Genomic DNA, 22093 nt, shown 5'->3' on the forward strand with positions numbered 1-22093 from the left:
ACAGTTTAAATTGTGTCACAATTTAGCTGTCTTAGCCTCTTTGCAAAAGGATAACAATTTTCTCTGCCTTGCACGCTCCATTTTACTTTTATTATTTCAGCTTAACAGTGAAGAAATAGGGGCCGGGTGGCCTGAATGAAGAAAGATGTGGTGGAATAAATTTGGAAAAGCCCCGATGAAGCAGAGCACATCAGCTCTGTCCCCATGTGTGGCTCATGAATCCACCTGGAATCTACATTAGAAAAACGGTTCAGCTGCTTGGTTGAATTCTGTTTTTCAAGCTTTTATTAGTAGAAACAAAAAACATAATCTGAGCCCCAAAGTTGAGAGTCTTTATTTAAAAAAAAAAAAAATTTTAATTTCATACTTCTCTTTTTGTAATTTGCTGTTCTTATTTACTAAGATAAAGGTCCCACTTTAAAAAAGAAAGGTATCTGATTGTTATTAATGCAAATAAAAAAACAAAAAAGAGCTTACAACAATATGAAACAATTAATAACCTTCAGCTTAGACTTTATTTTCTACCTTGGTTTAAGAGCTTGATGATAATTTTACAGTGAAAAAATACATTTTGAGAGTCTCAGGGTAAACAAAGATAGATAGACTAAATAAATTGAATAGCAGAGGTAACAAAGCTAATTGGAAAAAGGTGAAGTGAAACCTAAACTCATCTACTTTTTAAATGGCACACATCACTTTTTTTAAAGCTGAAGATTCAGAATAAGTCATTATTAGAAATTGAGATTTCTCAACAGACTTAGAAAGGGTGAGACAGAAATTCTACTTACATTCGGAAGTTTGCTTATAAAGAGTTCCATGATAGGAGTATTTTTTTCATCTACAAGGTATGTCTATAAAGTAATAAAACTGATCTTATTTTGCAAACATGCACACATTTTTTTTTTTTTAACCTAAACATGTATTATTCTTCATAGTAGCTACCTTGGGAGCTTATACATTTATTCCAAGGTCCAAGGTTCTGGAATTCCTCTTTGATAATTTCAAGACTTATGTATTTCAAGACTTTCAAGTTTATGTATCATTCAAGAAAGCCCATCCTGTTATTTTACATCCATTTGTGACTCTAAATAATACTCCACATTTTATTCACTGCCGTGGGTCCTGGGATGATTTCTGACTACTCACCAAGGTCCAATTCATCTCCATCACAATCCAGGATATTCAAAATAATGTTATTTTACTCTTGATTATTTCTTAGCAGTTAAGAGGCAGTTTAAAAAGAGGCATTCCACAACATTTTGAGCCATGGCAGCATTACTGGAACAAATGTGAAGCCTTCCTAGGTGACTGCTTTGAAGGGGATAAGGGCCTCCTGGATACATAACTCCTATGTTTGTTTGGAAGACTGTCCCATTACTTTATAGTTACATCCCATTGGGCAACAAATATAAAATTAAAAATACTGAACTGTTGTTTTAAAGTTGTTCCTGATTAACGGGTCAGAACCTTATATTAGTTCAAATAAAAAATTCATAGTTTAAATTATATAGGATTTCTTGAATTAAAGAATATAATGCAAGCAACAAAAAAAACCCCAGTGGGACTCTTTATTTTTGGCATTATTTAAATATTTTAGAACTATAAACAGACAATGCCTAAAGCTAAAGAATCATATTTAAGTTAGTTCTAGTTGATACAATGCAATAAGACTTTTACTTCTTTTAAATGAATACTTAACACTTAAGATCCAATTCTGGAAACAAGTTGGCAGTGACGATTCCAAACATACCTCTCTATCTACAAACAGTGAATATTCCATTTGTTTTTGAAAAATCTCTAAAAGTTGTTTGAGACTAAATTACTATTGCCATTGGTGAACAATAATATCACACAGAATGGCTAAACTCAAACTCTGGACATATTTGAAAAATTTCTTTAAAAGAAACACAGCTTTTAGTTGCTACTTAACTAAAACTATGACAGCTTCCCCAATACAAACTACTTTTTTGGAAAGTTTCTGCTTAATCTGAATGGATATATCCGATTATTCAGGATGCTAAAAAGAAAAGCTAAAGCAACGGGAATCCCAGTGATCGTTATTATCGTTAGCCAAAAAACATTTGCATACTAAATGCTGTGTGCTTGTGGCTATCCACTGTTCTGGACACTACAAAAAAGCTCAGGGACGTTGTCAACGTCTCTAGGTGTCTCTAGGATCAGTGACAAAATTCCATCAGCAGAGAGTAGGTTTAACATAAAAAAATGCTGTGAATACCTAAGACGTAAGATTTTGATATCCGATCTAGATGAAGGTAAAGGTTTTTATATGCATTTGACATGTGAGGAAAGAAAATACGCGTGATTAAGGAAAAACCACTTTAATCCTATAGGCACACTGGGTAAGATTAGTTCATTCATTAGTTGTTTCACGAATCCCTTCATTCACTCATCATTCAATAAATCCGTATTAAGAGCTTACTGTGTGCTAGACACTGTGCCAGCCAGTTCCAGTCAGATCAGGCTGGAAATAGTCCCTCTCTCTGGAGGTGAACATCAGAAGTTGCTTATATTATGAATAGGTAGTTTTGCTGAAAATGAGGCAACCAGGAAACCCTTGCGAAGGTTTTACAAGCATAGGTTATTAGAAGGGGAAGTCAATTATATGGGTTTTGGAGTGAGCAGCAGGTCAAAGCAGCAGGAAGGAAGGATATAAACGGGGACAGGGAGGACTGAGAATGGGCCTAAGGAAGAGAGAATCACAGACAGGGGACAGATGACAAGTACCTAGATTAAGCGAGCACAACCAGAATCAGAAGAGGAGGAAGAGATCAATGATCCGGCTGAAAAAAATGGAGGTTCATAAGAAAGTACAGAGATTACTGAAAAACTGTAGCTGCAGCAATTGTAAAGCTGTTATTGCTTTTGAACTTCCCCACTGCACAGGGGATTGGAGGGGGTTACGACTTATTGAGGTGACATGTTACAGCTTATAAAGTACTTTCATGGTTCATTATGTGGCAGGCTTTCTCCAGATATTATGACCTCAACTATCACTTTCTCAATATCGCTTCCTCAGAGAGGCTTTTCCTGACAGCCTGATCCAACTATTGCCTTCCCTGTCATTTGCTTCCTTCAAAGCACCGACCACAACCTGCAACACTTACTTCACTTCGTCATCTCGTCTCTGTCTTCCCAACACTAATGCCAGTGCCACGAGAGGCCTGACTTTGTCCTATTCTTAAATGTATCCCAGAGTCTGGCACAGTACCTGATAAATAGTACAGGCTGAAGAAATACCAAATGAGTGAATTTGCTTTCTCATTTCAGCCTCACAAGAAGGCTTATAAATTGGGTAAGGTAGAGAGCTTAATCTTACAGCTACTGAAAGCAATGAACTGATTTGTCTAACATTACATAGGAAATACAGTGGTATTAGATTTGAGACCATGTGTTCTGACCCTTGGTTTAGGAATTTGAGAGAGAGAGAGGAAGGGAGGGAGGGTAAAGTATGTGTGTTCAATACATGGAGGAAGGAATATAAATTAAGGGATTTAAAATGTGCTCTGGGGTTAGAAAGTGTATGGCCTTTGATGTATGCAGGAATTAAAATTCTGTCAGCCAGATAGATAAATAGTGGACATTATGAATTACAAACAGAATGGAACATAGAGAAATCATATCTGTTGTTCTCAGGAAAAAAGACCTCCCATCCTAGAAACCATTTCCTCTAGGTCCTGACAAAGTGTCAATAATGAATACCCTCCTGGACAACAGAGTGAAAAAAAATGTGTGTCCAAGGCAGCCGGGGGGAGTCTGTCAGACCAGAAATTCTTGATGACAAGACTAGTAACAGCCACAAAGTGTACATGGGCAACTGGTCATCGGGGCAGATGGGCAGGATCCTTGAGCAAGGCCCTGACGTGCGGCCACGCAGCTGGGGACTGGTTCATGCAGGAGTGCAAGGCCTAACGCCTGTCTCTAAGCACAGGCACCACGAGCGAGCGGAGTCGGGCTCAGCATGGACGAATGTACCCCCCAGGGGCAATGGAGAGCCCACTGCACGTCAGATACAGCCGCCAGCAGCCGGGAGCTTTTCACAGTGAGGGAGGCAGGCCTTGTACTGTAACATCTGGAAACTGAAACAATGCAGTGGAGTTCAGGGAGCCCAGACAGAAAACAAGTGAGGCTCTACAGAGGGCCCACAGAGCAGAGGCTGGAGAGAGAAGGAAAGGGTTCAGGGACTGGGATGAAGACCTCACCCCTGGGGACAGTTCCCTCCTGGAAGAGGGTGTTTACCATTTACCGGGGGCGAAAGGATTAGTGAGCAGTCATAACCACATCATCATAGGCAGCCAGGTAAACACCCCCTATAGAAACTGCATCTTACTAGGAAATCTGTTACTATATCCAGATTTATAGATTTACAGGTACAGATACAATCTCTCTCTCTCTCTCTCTCTCTCTCTCTCTCTCTCTCTCTCTCTCTCACACACACACACACACACACACACACCCCATAACTAATTTACTTGGTGGCATCAAAATAAGAAAGCGTGTAGTCTAGAACAGGGCTTGGCAACCTTTTTTTTCAGTTAAAGGGGCAGAAAGTAAATATTTTAGGCTTTATGATCCTGATGCAATTACTCAGCTGCCTAGTGTAAAAATAGCCATAGACAATAGGTAAATGAATGTGTGTGGCCGTGTTCCAATAAGACTTTATTTACAAAAAGAGGTGACGGGCTGACCCCTTGGCTAGAAGAACAGCTTGTAAAGCCTAGAAGATCTGATCCAGTTCACAATCAGTGAAGGAATGGAAGAGTTTGTCTTTAAGGAAGGTGTGAAGACAGGCCGCAGGGAGGACATGGAATCAGAGCCTTTAAGGACTAGCACGGTGCAGGCCCATGGGCAACGACTGATGAAAGTCACAGGAAAGAAACAAGGGTCAGTTTCTAAAGATGCGAAGTCATTTGGAAGACTAATCTTCCTTTCTTTTCTATGGAGGCTTGCATGCACAGACAGAGCTAGGTCAAGGCTGGTGTTTAATTGTGCAAATTAGTGGGCGAATAGTGAAGAAGTCTAGAATGAGAGAAAAGACTGCATGGAAGGTTACAAGAAAAGAGACTGCCAAAAGGGTTACACATGTTAGTAATTCAGATGGGGCAAGCTGCCCTAGTGAGAAGTTTGTTCTAATTTGGATGGTAGATGAAGATGTGAGGAGATAGTCTGACAGCATAAATTCTCCATTGGTGAAAGCAAATGGGGAGTAGTTCAGGATGAGGACGGTTTCCAGGGGGGAGTCATCAATGGAGACATAACAGTGACATTTATGTCAAAGAGAGAAGGAAATAAGGAAAAACAACATATTGGAGGGAATGTCTACAACCCACAAGTAATAAATGACTTCCTTCAGGGCAATATAGCTCTCATATTATAATAGTTCCCTATTGCTACTATAACAAATTACCACAAACTTAGTGGCTAAAAACAACACAAATATATATTTTCTTATTCTGGAGGTTAGAATTCTACAATGCGTCTCATTGAGCTAAAAATCAAGGCATTGGCAGGGTTGCATTCCTGTCTGAATATTCTAAGGGAGAATTTTCTTTTCCTTTTCTAGCTTCCAGGGGTTTCCTACAATCCTTGTTGTGCCCCCCCCCCCCCCCCATCTTCAGCGCTAGCAACGTCAGGTCGAATTTTTCTCCTGCTACATCACTCTGACACTGACGCTTCTGCTTCTCTTCCACTTTCAAAGACCCTTGTGATCACACTGCGCCCATCAGATCATCTGGTATTATCTCCTTAGTTTAAGGTTAATTAATTACTAATCTTAATTCCATCTGTAACGTAACATATTCACAGATCCCAGGGATTAGAACATAGACATCTTTGGGAGCACATTATACTGCCTACCATATATCTAAGCTATTTTTAAAAAATGTCACATTTGCCTGAGTAAAACCATTTGCCATTATTTTTTTTTTCTAGTGTTAAACGAAACACACCCTCCAGATTAAGCTATTTAGAACACAGAATTTTTTCCTCAATTTTGTCTGTGTTCTTTACTGTGGTGGGGTATTATATAGACATAAATTCATCTTTTATGATATATTTGTCACTAAGGGCATTTGTACTTTATTTTTCATTTGTGGAGATTTAGAATTTTATGTACAATTTCCTACCAGTCTGAAAATTTTTTTACATTTCAACATCTAGGCTCACTGAAACCAAACGAACATCCAAAAACTTTAGCAGGATCACAGAGCTGAAAGTTGTTAATGATACGCAAGGAAGTCATTCTAGACAAAGAAGTGGAAATCAAGTGAGGAAGCCAAAAGCTATTGGGTAGTGGGGCCAAACAAGCCCTAAGCTTCACATCTTGACAGAGGCCTGTGGAGTAACTCTCCCATTAAGGTTATACGCTAAGGAAGAGGATACATCCGGATCTTGGCACCGTTTCATGAGATTCAACATGTGCCACCAGACTGCACCACCAGCAGCGCGAGACACCTCAGAATGTCCTTCCTCTTGTGTTAGCACTGCTCAGCGCTTCTGTGAGAATCCACGCTGCCGAGCAGCAGCCAGATGCCAAGGTGCGGGGAGGCGATTAACTGAAGGAAGTGACCAGAGGCAGCATATTTGGTATTAATAGAATCCACAAAATAAACTTTACCAAGTAACCCTAGGTACCGCTGCTGACCTGGGGACCAAGGTCAAGGGCCGATAGGCTAAACAGCAGAAAGCTTGAACTAGAAAAGATTATTTATTTGGGGGCTACAGCTACTCTTTAGGAGGAAGCTTTACTTAGATTCAGAATAAAGTCATGCTCTGGTCTGATACTGGAGACCAGTTCTGCCAGCACTGATAACTTTAAAAATATATATATAGGGAAAAAATATGTATATTTGTGTATATATGTATGTTTTTCTAGTTCCTGCCAATGAATCATTCACTCTGGCGAAGAATATCTTTAAGCTATCTTAATAACTGAAGACTGTAAAATTGTCTGAAGTGTTTTCTAGCTCGTGATTGCAATAACATGTCTCTTTGGGATTTTTATCCTTTAACTTGCATAAATTTTGTAACAAAACATATAACGTATTTTGCATAATTTTGTAACAAAATTTATGTCAACATAAAATTTATGTTGACATAAATTTTTTAATATATATATATAGTCCTTTCTCCCCATTTCACAAGAACTTATAAGATCTATCACTTATTCCTGCTAGTTAGCTATTCTTACAAGTCTAGCAGCGATGATCGTCTAGCTAGATATAATTATGCTTATGCTTCTTCCCTAATGTTGCCATTTTCTTTTCTAAATGACTTATTTCCCCATTGTATTTTGTTATCTCTGTTCTACAAAGCACTGAATTAGTTTGCCTCTGATTACCACTTTGACTACGTCCCAAAGAATGCTGTTGAATTCTTTGTAATTCCATGAATCGTTTGACTCAACATTCAAAAATTGTCTACAGGCTATTTTTCCCCTTGCAATATAGTAATATTAGAGCCTTCTCATGCCTTTATGTTACCTTTTATTAATTTCAACTTCTAAGCTTATCTTTGCATTGTCAAAAAATGATGTTCTAATTGTACACATTACTTGGTTTGTCAGTGTAGAATCAATTATTAAAAATCCTAATCTGGAGTAGAAGGCATTCAAATATAGTACCTCCTGAGTAATACACATAGCTTCATATATTTATATAGCTGTGGAAAGAAAAGGGGGAGGAAGTGAAGCTAACATAATTGGGGACCTACTACGTGCCTGTCTGCCTGCCTGCTTATGCACCCCATCTACCTAACTATACCTACCGATCTACCTACTAACCTAATTTAATCCTCACAACAACCCTGTGAAGGAATGGTCCTCATGCCTATTTTGTTGATGAGAAAATTAAGACTCAAGTGAGGAGATAATATATAACTTTCCTAGGTTGCAAAGGTATTAAATGGGAAATAGGAAATGTAAATTTTGGGGTGAAGTGTGGTACAGGAGGAACAACACTGGATGTGGAGCCAGCCTTACCTGGGTTTGAATCACAACTCTACCGTTATCAGTTATGTGATCCCAGACAAGTTACCCTTTGAGCCTTAGTTTTCCTAATATATGAAATAGAGTCTATTGTCTTCAAAACTCAGTAGTCAAATACTATTTATAAAGCCCTGGAATTCCACTGGAAGGCCATAAGATAGTGACTTTCAAAATGAAATGTCTCTAGATGAGTAGGGCTACAAGTTCTGCCTGAGAATGGAAGTGTTTCTTAGGCTCTGACTTAAGGTTGTTAACACTATAAACTCAATCTAGGGCTGAAGTAGAAGTCAGTTTATATATACTGACCAAGCCCTTTATGACTGGAGCAAATACCATGAGAAAAGCTGACCTAAACACTAAACATGGATGGGTGTGTGTGTGTGTGTGTGTGTGTGTGTGTGTGTGTTGTGGAATGGAGATGACCACACAACCAGAAATAGCTGATGAGCTCAGATGAGTATCAACTTGTAAACTCTGGCCTAACCAAGTGCTTCTCTCTCTGCTCTTCTAAAAAAGTCAATGAAGGAATAAGGCCCTGGAAAGCTCTCCCTATAGAAGCAGAAAGATTGTTTACATGCACATTTGGAACTTCCTGACCTAATTCTAATCTTTGAACATTCTACCCTTTGGTTGAACTTTATAATGTTCTGAATTTTACAAATCTTATATAGCTGAGCATTCTATTAACCAGTTAGGAGAACACAAAAGGATTAGGAAGAAGCAATTATTTTGGATGCTTTTGATAGTGGATAGAAACATCTTAAAATTTCAATCATAAGAGAATTCAGAGCATTGTTATTTTCTTTAAATGTCTTACAAATGAGAACCAAATTAATCAAAGCATTTTACATTTTAGCTTCAGTACAGGGTTTCACAACTGAGGAAAAATAGCTACTGAGTTTAAAGTGATTTTCAATTTTATAAAATTTGCCAGGAATTTAATGTTCCACTTGGTAAAAACCTTGTGTTCCTCGGTTATTGTTTTTCTGTAAGTGAACTTTTGTATGTAATTTCAAACAGTTTTACTGAATGGCCAAGATTTCAGCCAGTCTGCTTCACACCAAGGCAGTCTGCCCTACAACCGCTGGTGGTCCTGCTCCTCCGGGCTAGCTGGCTACCCGTGCAATGTGCGCTCTTGGCCATTCTGTACACAGGTGGCATGTTTTCATCATGATTCTAACTGTTGAGGCTTTTTTATTTTTTTTTACCCCTGTGCCCTTAGGAACACAGAAATGCATGTACCTTTATATCATTTCAAATCTCTAAGAGCACTCATGAGTAAGCACGCAGGTAGTGAAGTAAGCATACAGGCCTTAGTTGCTTCTGAGGAGAAAAGCACGTAGTTTCAAAATAGGAACATTTAACACTACCATTAGGCTAAACCAAGAGGGGCCTCTGTCCCAAGCCCTCTCTGTGGAGATCCCTGTTCTGGCTTTTCTGTGGCTGTGCTCAGTGTAAGGAGTCAGCTGAGAAAAATGGGTGTACCCTCCTGGAGCCTGGGTTTTCCTCCCATTCCCCAGACCATACTCCTGTTATGTGAGACCCCAGAATTCCCCACACAAAGACCCTGTAACCCCTTCCATGCCTGTGCAGGTCTCTTCTCCAAGTTCACCCTGCAGAAAAAAGGACAGCCAACGAGGGGGAGCTGTTTGCAAAGGTGAACCAACCCTGATGCTGGACTGAGGTGTCCACAAGTATGAGCACGAGGTTATTCATAGTACAGGACGGGGAATGATCTGTGAGAGAACATAAGTGGTCTAGGGGCCAAAGGCTGGGCCAGGGGCGGACTATGTCTGTGTCACCATTTTCTGGCATGGGACTGGGAGGAGCCTGATAATTTTAAATTTAAACCCAGCCTTCTAAGTTTGTTATCAAGATATACTGGGGGTGCCAAAAAACTGTACACAAGGGGACACTTCGGTCAAGCAGTAGTTCGCCGTAATCAGAAGTGTCTGGACACTGATGGTAACCACTTTGAGCACCTCTTGTAATTGCAGAAGTCAAACGTGATTTGTATTCATCTTTTGGTATCAGCATATTTTGAGTATTACCATTTTAACACAGTTTTCCTTTCTTAAAAATGTGTATACACATTTTTGGCACCTTCTGTATTTATCAACCTAGGTAGATTGAACAGATTTTACTTATAGCTTGATTCATAACTTTTTTAAATATTTAGACATAAGGTACCCCAGGCCCTACAAATGTTAGGGTTGGGCCTGGCTGCATATCCTTTAGGTAAATAAGACTATGGGTTAAAAAGAAAGAACCTGGGTGCTCATAACCTAACACAGACTTCCCCTGAAGCTGCCTTCAACAGGAAACCATGGCATTAGTTTATGATGTCATGCAAGTACTCCTTAATTTTCATTGTACTACCTCTAATTTTTGGAAATTATTAACGAGAGGGACAACGGGGGTTGGGATGTGGAAACATGTTCTCTTTGTACCAAGAAAACCTTTACAACTACAAGTGTGAATTGAGTTTGAAGTGCTTGTCGTATCATCTCACACGGCCAGTATACTTGTAGAAAATCTCTCGTATTTCTGAACGCACATTTTAGTACAGTGATGGTGAAAAGCAGAAAATAATTTCTCTGAATTGAGGAACGTGCCCATCTCAAACAAGGGTATTTCTTTATCAAGAGAACCAGAGATTTAACTCTTTTCACCTGTGTCTGTGAGCAAACACACCAGAAAGACAATGGCAAGGCCAGAGCCACTTGGACTGGGCACTGGATGCGAGTGTGGCAAAGAGGCCAGCAGGGGGAGCTGTCACGCTTAATCTGTGCCAGGAAATCTACCGTTTCCCCGAAAATAGGACCTAGCCGGACAATCAGCTCTCATGCGTCTTTTGGAGCTAAAATTAATATAAGATCCGGTATTATATGGTATTGTACTGTATATTATATATTACACCCAGTCTTATACTAAAATAAGACCTAGTCTTATATTAATTTTTGCACCAAAAGACGCAGTAGAGCTAATTGTCCGGCTGCGTCTTAATTTCAGGGAAACACGGTACACCCAGCTTGCTCTGCGGTTGGGGCTCCCAGGCTAACTCTTTTCTAAGCAAATAGCCCTGTGGTGGTGGGCTTCACTGAAGAGGATAGTATGCTGAGATTTCTTTCCTCATGTCTACAGTACCCATTTTAGTTCTTGAAATGTGTTAAGAAATCTTTAACTTCTATTTTCTTCTCTTTTCCCATTTCTAAACTCTTTAGGAGGGCGCGTCTCTAGTTAGAAAGCACTTTATAAAAACCCAACTTCCTGCAGAGGTTCTCTGAAATATTGCCAAACACATTCTGGGCAGAGGGAGCAGTTTTTGGTCTAGGGGCTTTATTCTTCTGAGAAAGAAATCCAGTATGTCTGTCAATCATGAAATCCAAAGCGAAATCCTGTTAGTTGGTAGTCTGTCTTTCCATCATTCTTTTCTGCTTCCTTCCTTGAATGAGTATTTGAGCACCTTTTGTGGGGCTGTGTGCAGACCACAGTTATAAGCAAAGCTCATTTCCTACAGAGGATGAGAGGAGGGGTTCCAGCCCAGAGCAGGCAGGGAAGGAAACCAGCACAGGAAACTAATGAGCAGGGAACTCCGAGGGAAACGGTTGTGGCCCTGGGCTGCTGGGTCAATAGGTGGTTTTCTCAAATGCAAGGAGAGAAAGGACAGACTGACAAGCCAGGAAAGAGGAGGAAAATGGGAGAGCTTCAACTGCACCAATTCTTAGGGACTTGGAGGATAAAGGTACAGGAGAAGGGCCTCCCACGTTCCTCTTCCAGGGGGTCACTTTTATAATTTAATTTCGAGTTGTCAGAATTGTGCTAATGTAGAGGAGCAGATTTACAGCCAAAAGCACACTATGAATTCTAAAAAAATAATTTTGAGTTAGGTCTGGTCTGTGGGTGGGTGTAGAGGACCTGAAGGGTGTAATTTGTTGTTGTTGTTTTTCTGGCATTTTTAGCATTCCAATTGCAATTTCCTTAGACTAATTTCAATTTAGTCTGAACATCTACTAACAAAAATTGGAAAGGGAAAGGGAGGTGGCACTATCAAGATGCATCCTGTAATGCAGAGGAAATAAACCCGGAACAAAATAATGAAAGCTTATATGCTACGCATCTGGTTTGTGTGTGATTGTGGGGGCAGGTGTGTTTGGGGTAGCTGTACTGTACAGATAAAAATAAATTAGTGCCTATTCTGAAATTAGTGCCTGGTCTCCCAACAATTTATATGGTAAAAAATTAAAATGTGAATCGAGCCCACGTGACTATTTGGAGTGAGACAGTCCTACTTTGTACCATTAGCTCCATCACTTGTGGGTTCTGATTTTGGGCAACTTTCAACCTGTTTTCCTCATGTGTGAAATGGGGACACTAACACACCTCTTGCAAGGTTTTGGTGGACATTAAATGAGAATGTAAAACACCTAGCACAGTGATTGTCAGAGGCCAGTCCTCAATTGGAAAAATAGTAATAACCAATAATAAGCTTTATTACAAATAGCAAATGTAACTTTTGAGAAGTATGTATTACATTTTCTAATTTACTACTATTCCAAGATAGTTTCTTTCTGCAAATGATTTTAACTGATGACATGATTCATTTCCATTTATTTATTTATAATTTAGTAAATTTTAAAAACTATTTACTTTTTTCAGTTACAGCTGATATTCAATATTATTTTATATTAGTTTCTGGTGTACACCATAGTAGTTAGATATCTATGTAATTTATGCAGTGATCTCCCAGATTAGTCTAGTACCCACCTAGCACTATATGTAGTTGTTGCAGTATTATTGACTATTATTCTCTGTGCTGTACTTTACATCCCCCTGACTATTTTGTAGCTGCCAATTTGTATTTCTTAATCCCTTCACCTTTTCCATCAACCCCCAACACCCCTCTCATCTGGCACCCATCAATTTGTTCTCCGTATTTATGCGTCTGTTTCTGTTTTGTTGGTTCCTTTATGTTGCTCTTCAGATTGCACATATAAGTGAGATCATACGGTGTTTGTCTTTCTCAGTCTGACTTATTTCCTTAGCAAAATACCCTCTAGGTCCATCCATGTTGTCGCAAATGGTAAGATTTCATTCTTTCTTTTTTTTTTTTTGGCCGAGTAGTATTCCATTATATAAATGTACATAATATATATATATATATATATATATATATATATATATATATATCCATATGTGTGTGTGTAAAAAAGAAGTACATGTGTGTATGTATACATACACAAAAGTATTTCTTTTTTATCCAATCATCTATTAATGGACACTTGGGTTGCTTCCGTATCTTGGCTATTGTAAGTAGTGCTGCAGTGAACATAGGGGTGCATATAACTAATTCATTCCTTTTAAAATATTCTATAACTAGTCTACTATCCCAAAGGTACATTTTCAGTGTATTCACTAGTTGCAGTAGAATAATGTTCACTGAAATTAATTTTCATAAATTTGGGTTTACTTTAAGCATCCAAGCTTATTTACCATGATTATACTTTTATCAAATTGGACGTTTTCACTCAAACTTTATCCTAAAAGCTTGCCTGTTGAATTATTATCACTCTTCTCTAGCTTTCAGGTTTTGAAGATTTTTTTCTCTCCTACTTTGAGTATAGCAATTTTGATGAATCCATGACATTTTTTTTTTTTATGGTAAATCCTTAAGGGTTCTTCAATTTTTTTCCCTAAAAATATTATTAAAGCATTATTTTTTTAAAATATTTATATTCATAATTAAACAATTACACCATCTTTTGGTTCCTATTTTTTTTTTTTATCACAAAAAGTTGGTTATATAGGTGGCGGCTTAAGTATAATATCAAATAAGTATAATCAAACATATGATAAAGAGAATTTAAATATATTTAGTAGATTAAATCTAAAAATGTTTGTTACAGAAAACCATTTTATGAAGCAATCAAAATTTATAGATTCAGCGAACATATTAATGGACTATGTATATTTTAAAGAAATAAAGCATACCTACTATAAACTTCCAAATAGATTCCAAATAGCCATAAAATTCAAATAAAAGGATATTTTTTCTGCACAATTTTTCTTGTCAGAGCTGCACAGAAAGCCTTATGATTCTTTTTCTTTTTTTTTATTATTTAGCAGGTGTGCAAACAGATGCAACTTGTTTATTTTATTTTATTCCTACTCGTAACATTTCACTACTGCCAGAAAGCCTATGGGAACATTTTTAATATTTAAATAAAAATTCAAAAAAATTACATAAATTTTAGCAGTAAATAAATTCTGTTTCCTTTTTATCATGCAGGCAAAAATAATGATAATGAAATTCTGGAATGGCAAATGCTTTTAAAAAAATTTACTAGTCAGTATTAATGTAGTAGCAGACTGACACTTAAAATAAAACTGGAGCTGTGATGCTCTTTCATTTGGGGGGTTCCATTATCTAGTAGTCTTCATTTCAACCACTGAAACAACAGTATTGAATTGAACAATTGAATGCAAAAGTGATATTTTGTATGTTTGTATACTGTGTTTATATATAAAACATGTATTGGTCCCCTCCTGCCTGCTCAACTCATGTAAATGTTAATTTTAAAACTCATTTATTGAATTCATATTAATGACAAAATATAATAATTATCCTTAAGTTACTTTAAAGGGAAAATCTTTTTCCTTGCTTCTGCATCTATTTAGCTGTTTGACACCTGTCCCAAATAAAGCACCCATAAAAGCAAAACAAAGTCCAGCAAAGTTTGTGACTATTTTCCAGATTTCCCCAGGTGGATTTCTGGACTATTCTCCCTCCAGACGCACCCCATCTTGTAGCAGGTAATACTCGTGACCATGATGGATTAACAGCAAGGACTGTGGTGCTAAACTGCTTGTTTTTGTAACCTGGTTTCATAACTTAGTAGCTGTATGACTTTGAGCAAGTTACTTGATAGCTCTATGTCTCATTTCATCATCTGTAAAATAGGTTAATAATAATATTCGCCCATACGATTGTTGTGAGTTAATTAAGTTAACGTATACAAAGCACTCAGAACAGTGCTATGTGGGTGTTAGTTTTACTTGAACTTTTCGGTTTTCCATCCTAATCTAATTCTGTCTCTCCGCTGAATGTGATGGGGTATATTTGGTCTCTCTGGGGCTTGGGCCTTAGATTTCCCACAACAACTTCCCTGTGTTGTGCTCCCTCCTTTCCATTTCAGGCAGGATCTGTGCACATGTTGCCCTGTGCTTGCAGTGGTCTCCACCACTGACCGCCAAATTCTCACTATCTTCATATAGTTCATTCCTTTTGTCTTTTAGATCTCACTTTAAACAATTGTTTTTGGGGGGATGCTTACCCTGGCCCTCCCAGGCTAGAATAAGTGCCTCCTGATTTAAGTATTCCTACCATGTTTCCCCGAAAACAAGACATAGCCAGACAATCAGCTCTAATGCATCTTTTGGGGCAAAAATTAACATAAGACCGGGTCTTATTTTATTATAAGACCCGGTATAATGTAATGTAATGTAATATAAATATAAATATAATACTAGATCTTATATTAATTTTTGCTCCAAAAGACGCATTAGAGCTGATTGTCCAGCTAGATCTTATTTTCAGGGAAACACGACATATCCCTTTAATTTTCCTTTATAGCACTCATCAAAATTTATAGCTATATAGTTATGCGAATATTTAATAAATACGCATACTTTACTAAAATGTAAGCTCCCGGAATGCAGAGTCAAAATCCATTTTGTTTATCATTATATCCTAATCATTATAGTGTTTGACCTAGAGTACGTGTATAAGAAATATTTGTTAAACAAATGAATAAATTATTTTCAGAGATAAGTCCTAGGATTCAACATAAGTGAACATGATTTGCCCAAGATTATACCACTATAAATGACAGAACTATAAGAATTCAGTTCTTCTGACTCAAGGTCCACTATCATTTCCAGGCATTAAGTAATCATGCAATTTCTATTGTGTAGGTTCTAGAATTAAAAGTAAAAGTACACTTCAGTAAGTATAGATCTAAGGTTGTCTGGGGGAATTGGGCCTCCCTATGTAACTGATATTTAAGAAACGAAGTAGGAGTTAGAGTAGGCAAGGAGAATTGGAACAGAGGGTTCTAGGTAGAAAGAACCATTTACACAGTGGTTCACTGACGAGAAAAGATTGGTGAATAAGAACAGAGAAAAGACCACTGTAATTGCAACAGGAGGAGTAGGACCAGGGTGGTTGAGGTTTAATCAGATAGGCAGGGCCAGACTTTCTGTACCAAGGAAAGAACTTTGTTTTTTAACTAACAGACGAGAAAGTCACTGAACAGTTTTAAATGGAGATAACACAACCAGCTGTGCATTCACATGATACTGGCTGTTCTACCAGGGTGGGGGTATTGGGAAAGGGCACACTTAAAAATTGGTTGGATATGGGGTCAACAAAGAAAGAAATGTAAGAGATGACACTCAGGTATCCAGTATGATCATGGAGGATTGTAGTATCACTTACTGAGAAAGGGCCATTAGTAGATAGGTCAACAGTTTGATTTTATTAAGTGTATATTAAGTTCTCAATAAATAGTGACAATTATTGTTTTTGTGGTTGTTGTTACTGATGATTAAAAAACCACTTGCTGCGATTGAGGGGAATGGTGGTTTTTATGGATTTCAAAGGATTTTGGCCTGAGGTGTTGCTCCCATTGTGTACACAGGCACTTTTGGACTTGGTGTCTGGAAAGGGGAGTCATCTAAGGACTAAGCGTGCAACCGAGCCTCAGGAGGAAGTCTTTTTGACCTCCAAGCTGATTTCTACGGTAGGCTTAGTATAACATCTGAGGTACACACGAGAAAACAGCATTCCTTTTTCTTGAATTTCCTTCTCCTTTCCCCAAGAATCAAGAAAGTTCAGATAACGATAATATAACCAGGGCCAAATATGATATGATAACCAATATGATATGGCTAGTAGGTGTGCGAAGCATCAGTGTTGTATGGGGATTAAACCTACAAAATTAGCCTTAATTGGCCTGGGCTGAATAACGTATGCACATAGAGAGCTCCAAGGACTTTACTATAAATTGAGTAAGGGGATAGTAAGCAAAGAAATTAAGAGGTGTGCTTAGATCTTTGATGTTCCAGAAGGTAGTTCATACCTTATTTTCTGATCTAGATTTTATTCATATATTTTTGCTTTATTTGACAATCTGTCACATTCATTTACGTTGTTTACACATAGTATATATAAGAAAAGGAGTGCCTATAAGAATGATTAGTTGGCCGTAGTGATTATGTAAGGCCCTTTTTGTTTGCATGCTGGTGAGCCAGTCCTGCCTTACAAGCAGACGGGAAGGCTGCTCAGCTCCACGCTGTGGCTCATGACTGCTGCCTTGGTTCCCTGGAGATGCCAGGAAAGCGAAGACCAGGGATCAGGACTACCCACCTGGTTGGTGTTCCTGAGGAGCCCTGTTATCATTACCCTGATCATCCCTTAAAGAGGTCCGGAAACATCTGAGGTGGATGGCAAATGTGTTAAATATACCAAAAGGCGTGTCTAGGTCAGAAGTTTTAGGCCCTGAGTTGAGAAATTTTACAGTACTTAATCTACACGTCAACTGGACATTTTGCAACAAGGCACCTATTAAAGACCTGAAGAAAGAAGCACTAAGGGGAAGTCAAATCTAAGAAAACTCCAGATTGTTTGGGTCACAGGAGGTCCTGCTTACAGTGTAAAAGCTATAATGATTCTCACTTAATCTCACTGTAGGGACAGAGTCCCGGAGAGCAGTTTCCAGGCTCTCGACCTCATGTGGAAAGGTGCTGGCTCGGGTAGTAGATGGCCCTCAGCTGTGGCTAGCTGGCCATAAGCTGTAACCAGTTAGCCGTTAGCCACTAATATAACTGCTGTGGCTACGCTATCAAGAGCAGATTGTGGCTAGCAACTGCGGTTAGCAAGCGGATTCTGGATTGTGGATCATGTTGATCCTACTTCCTGTGTCTACCAGGCGCCAGCGAGACTAGGGTGCAGGAAGACCCCTCTCTGGGGTACTGGTGGATGTTTGCTTTTGTGTCTGGACCAGCCGCCATTGAGAATATAGTAGTATGACTCCCCTATCTAAGGCTCCGTTGTTGTTCCTTTTTGGCCTCACCATGTCCTGCGTTCTTGTGCGGGGAGCGGGAGCTGAGTCCCTGCATTACACTCACACATATATAGTTGGCATTATTTAAACATAATCACCATTAAGGAACATCATACAAACACATATAAATCAGCATACCACAAGAGATTTTAAAGAAGACGTAAAGAGGAATATTTTAACCAGCAATTCTGAGGAAGTTTAACATGTATTTTATTTATATTACAATACTTACAGGGGTCTTTGAGATATTTTAATCTATTTTTAAATTTATACCTTTACTATCATATGTATTAAACTAGGAAAATAATTTTATATTTATTTTCCCTTTTTTAATTTAAATAAGCACATACACATAGTTTAAAAATGAACTAGTCTTCTTTACTGCTTTGGGTAATTTGTAATGTTGCTTAATGTGGTATCATCCATCAAGATCTCAAAGTACTCCCAATTCAATACAACAAAATGAGGCAGTGTTGAATCATTTGAGCATTTGCATCTATCCTTAATTATAATAACAAAATGTTATTTATATTAACTTGAGAGCTTTAGATTTTTGACACTTGTTGAAAAATAAGACATTTTGCTTACTACGGTGTCTAAAAATCCTGAAGAAGAGAATTTTTTCCTTCACATCTTTAGTGATTAGAAACACGAGTTTGAAAATCAGAGTGAGGATTCAAAACAGATCTGCATCTCTTAATAGCTATGTAACCGTTTAATCTCTCTGTGTCTTGGCTTTCAACTTCAATCTCAGATGTTCATTGATAAAACAGGATAAAGTAGTAGCTATCTCAAAGGGTTAAGTGCTAAATGCTTTACTATATGTAAACGACTTAGAACTGTGCCTGGCACATAGCCAAGTGCCCCCAAAATGTTAGCTATCGTTATCATCATCGTCATTGCCTTCTGAAATAGAATCATTCATTTTGATTTTGGACATTGGGAGAAAGTCTATAAAATACATATTTAACTTTTCCCTCTGTATTCCTAGCCCTTAGCTTTATCAGAAGCATCAATCTTTCTTATTTTCCATTCAGTATGTTTTTTTTTCAGTCCAGTAGTTCTCAAACTTTTCTTTTACATAGACACCTTTATGACACATTGAAACATTCCATGAACTTCCACATGACATAATCTATAATTTTAGAAGCAATTGATTAAGAAAATACATGAACAGAGGGGTTTAATGACCCCCTGAAATAAATCTACAGCCCCTCCTGGGTCTAAGGCTTTTGCTTAGGAACCGTTGCTTTAGTCAAAAATTATTATTGTTTGATTACAATGTAATTCAGGTTCTTTAAAAAACAAACAGACATGGATTATAGCTCTCTTACCTCTCCCATGACTGCTATGGGTGTCTCTCCTGTTGCCTGAGCAACACGATGTTCTACTAAGTAGAACATATACTCATCGTAGAGTAGACGGATCAGGTGGAAGGAGCCAAAGCTAGCAGCACTGCGTAAGGTTAAGTCTCGAATAACCATTGAGCTGTTCCAAGAGAAAAGACATACATGCAGCCAATATTAGTGACCAGGATTAGAGGTCAATGTACTTTTCCTCTTAAAAGAAGTTCAGTTGGAGGTGTGAAAGGTTGGTATAGTACACAACCTGTCATGGAATAATTTCATTTTTGAAAGCAGTTGGCTCAACTCTTTGGAAGAGGGTGGTAAAGGGGTAATCCCCACTGAGACTTGATTAGATCTTTATTAGAGCTAGACAGATCTTCACTGGGAAAAGCCATTTTATTATCATAGGCAAGTTTGTTGATTCTACTAAACTCCCAAATGGGTCAGAAATGAACGTAAAATATTTTTGAGAGGTTGGCAACTCATCACTACCATAAGAAAAAACAATTCAAAGTGAAAATCTTCTTGAGGGGGAAAACACTGTGTTACCATCTCTCAGTGATAATGATTTAGGTGTACATTTTTTTTGCAGATATGTATTTGTGCCATACAAAGGTTACAAAATATACTAAGCAGTGTTCTCAGATGTGGCAATGTACAACATAGGTGAGCATGTACAGGGATTTCTAAAAGTTGGATTTGAAGGCAAATTTATTAAGTAATTCCAGTTTCTTACTGATTTCCATTTAAATTAAGGTGATTTTCCCTCAGAAATAAGTGTAAGGAAATCAATTAAAACATGCATATCTTTGAAAAATGTGAATGATTAATTGATAAAATACTGTAATACCAAAATATCAACATTATTAATAAAATACTAACAATAAACTCAATTATATTTAAAATGGAAATGAGTCCAAAATAAAATTTTGGCCTCACTGAGGACAAGCCAATCATTAAGCTTATCCATGATTTCACACCTCTTTAATATTTCTAACTTAGAGTCAGAGTGGGGTGTGTGGGGGTGTCCTGTTGTGTGTGTATGCGTGTGTATGTGTTTCTCATCGCTTTCATTTAGTAGTCTTTTCTAGATATTTTTGGCCTAGGAACACTAAACAGCCATTATAGTCTCAGATAGGAGGAAGAGACAGAATCTCACAAATGTACAGGCTGATATTCTAAGCCTTGGCTTGTCATGAAGAATTATACAATGTGCGGCAGATGGAAAAATAGAAGACTATACTTCTGTTTTCTGTTGTAATGTCAACTTTACTTATATAGATGCCACTAATATATCAAATTCTATGTATCCAATTTGGCAAGAGACAGATCATCTCTGTCTATCTGAAATTCTGAAGCCTTGGATTCTGATTCTGACTCATTAGCCTACTGATCTCAAACAAATCATTTCCCTGAGCTTGTTTATCCTCTTGGGAGAAAATGAAAGCAGTATTTTTGCTCTTCTCTAACTTACATGATTATTTCAAATAAACTTATTATGTGAAATAAACTTATGAATAGACCACTACTTAAATAAATATAACTGATTGTAATTATAATATACAGAACAGAAAAAGCTGAGCTCCTCATTCTCATTTGGTTATGGCAGCAAGAACAGGGAGTTACTATATGATGATGGCAGAGGACCTCTCATTAGTAGATCTATTTACTATTAATAAAAAAAATGAAAAAAAAATACAACAACCATGGGTTTGGAGTTAAACGCACATTAAACACTATGTGATCTTGATTAGCAGCACATCATTAAACATTTTAAGGTTCAAGGTTAGCATGAGCATCAAATGAAGATAATGTATGATGTGATATCCTAAGAAAACTACTTATTAATACACTACTATATAGAGTTAATAATATATTCATTATTATAAACAGCAGTACTAGTGAATGATAACTTAGAGTCAGATACCTTAATGAATACATGAAATTTGGAGTTTTTATAAGTGAATTACTGAAAATAGATTAAGAACTTCATTTATATGCCAAAGATACATGAACAAATTCTGTTTATAATTCTATGCATATCTTCCTTATAATTCAGTGACACATCACGCATTCGTAAAAATAATTAATATAAATATAATAGATATTGAAATTAAACATTTCTTTTCCTACGGAAATAATTTGAAAGGCAGAGAATCCTCTACTTAAAAAAGCAAAAACAAAACAATGTGAATATAACAATAAAATATTGCATAACATTTTTACCTATACTAATCCAAAATTGATTATATGAAGTAAATAATTTAAAAAACCTAAGTATTGCAAGAGCAGAATATTCACTCTCAATCTCTCTTGCTGAAGAAAAATAGCAAACATTTAAAATAAAGCCCAGAGAAGATAAATGGCTAACAAACATACAAAAATTTGGCTAATCTTATTCAAAATTAAATGAAATACAAATCAACCATCTATTTTATTTATATCATCTATTTCAGTAAGAGATTAAAAGATCCAGTATCGCAGAGAGTATGGCAAAAGAAAACTTACGCTGTTTCCACGAGTATAAATTCATTAATCTTTTGTAGAGGGAAATTTGGCAATATTTGTCAAAATTTTAAACACACACATCCTTTACACTAAGCACGTTTAATTCCAGAAAT

At 37.4% G+C, this 22093-nt stretch overlaps 1 protein-coding gene across 7 annotated transcripts in view; it reads right to left on the bottom strand.

The window, feature by feature from the left end:
• RFX3 (regulatory factor X3) overlaps positions 1 to 22093 on the bottom strand; it is a 265759-nt gene that overhangs the window by 10555 nt on the left and 233111 nt on the right. For 6 of the 7 annotated variants that reach the window (XM_019730013.3, XM_074330488.2, XM_074330486.2 and 3 more), the window contains 2 exons: positions 19461 to 19614; positions 789 to 851 (listed from right to left, as the gene is read on the bottom strand). In XM_019730013.3, the coding sequence (XP_019585572.2) occupies positions 789 to 851; positions 19461 to 19614 (217 nt within the window). The remainder of the gene's footprint in view (positions 1 to 788; positions 852 to 19460; positions 19615 to 22093) is intronic. The other variant, XM_074330489.2, reaches the window with a different exon arrangement.

Source organism: Rhinolophus sinicus, chromosome 16 (genome assembly GCF_057876585.1).
Source record: "Rhinolophus sinicus isolate RSI-liver-muscle chromosome 16, RSI-T2T, whole genome shotgun sequence".
Taxonomy (NCBI): domain Eukaryota; kingdom Metazoa; phylum Chordata; class Mammalia; order Chiroptera; family Rhinolophidae; genus Rhinolophus; species Rhinolophus sinicus.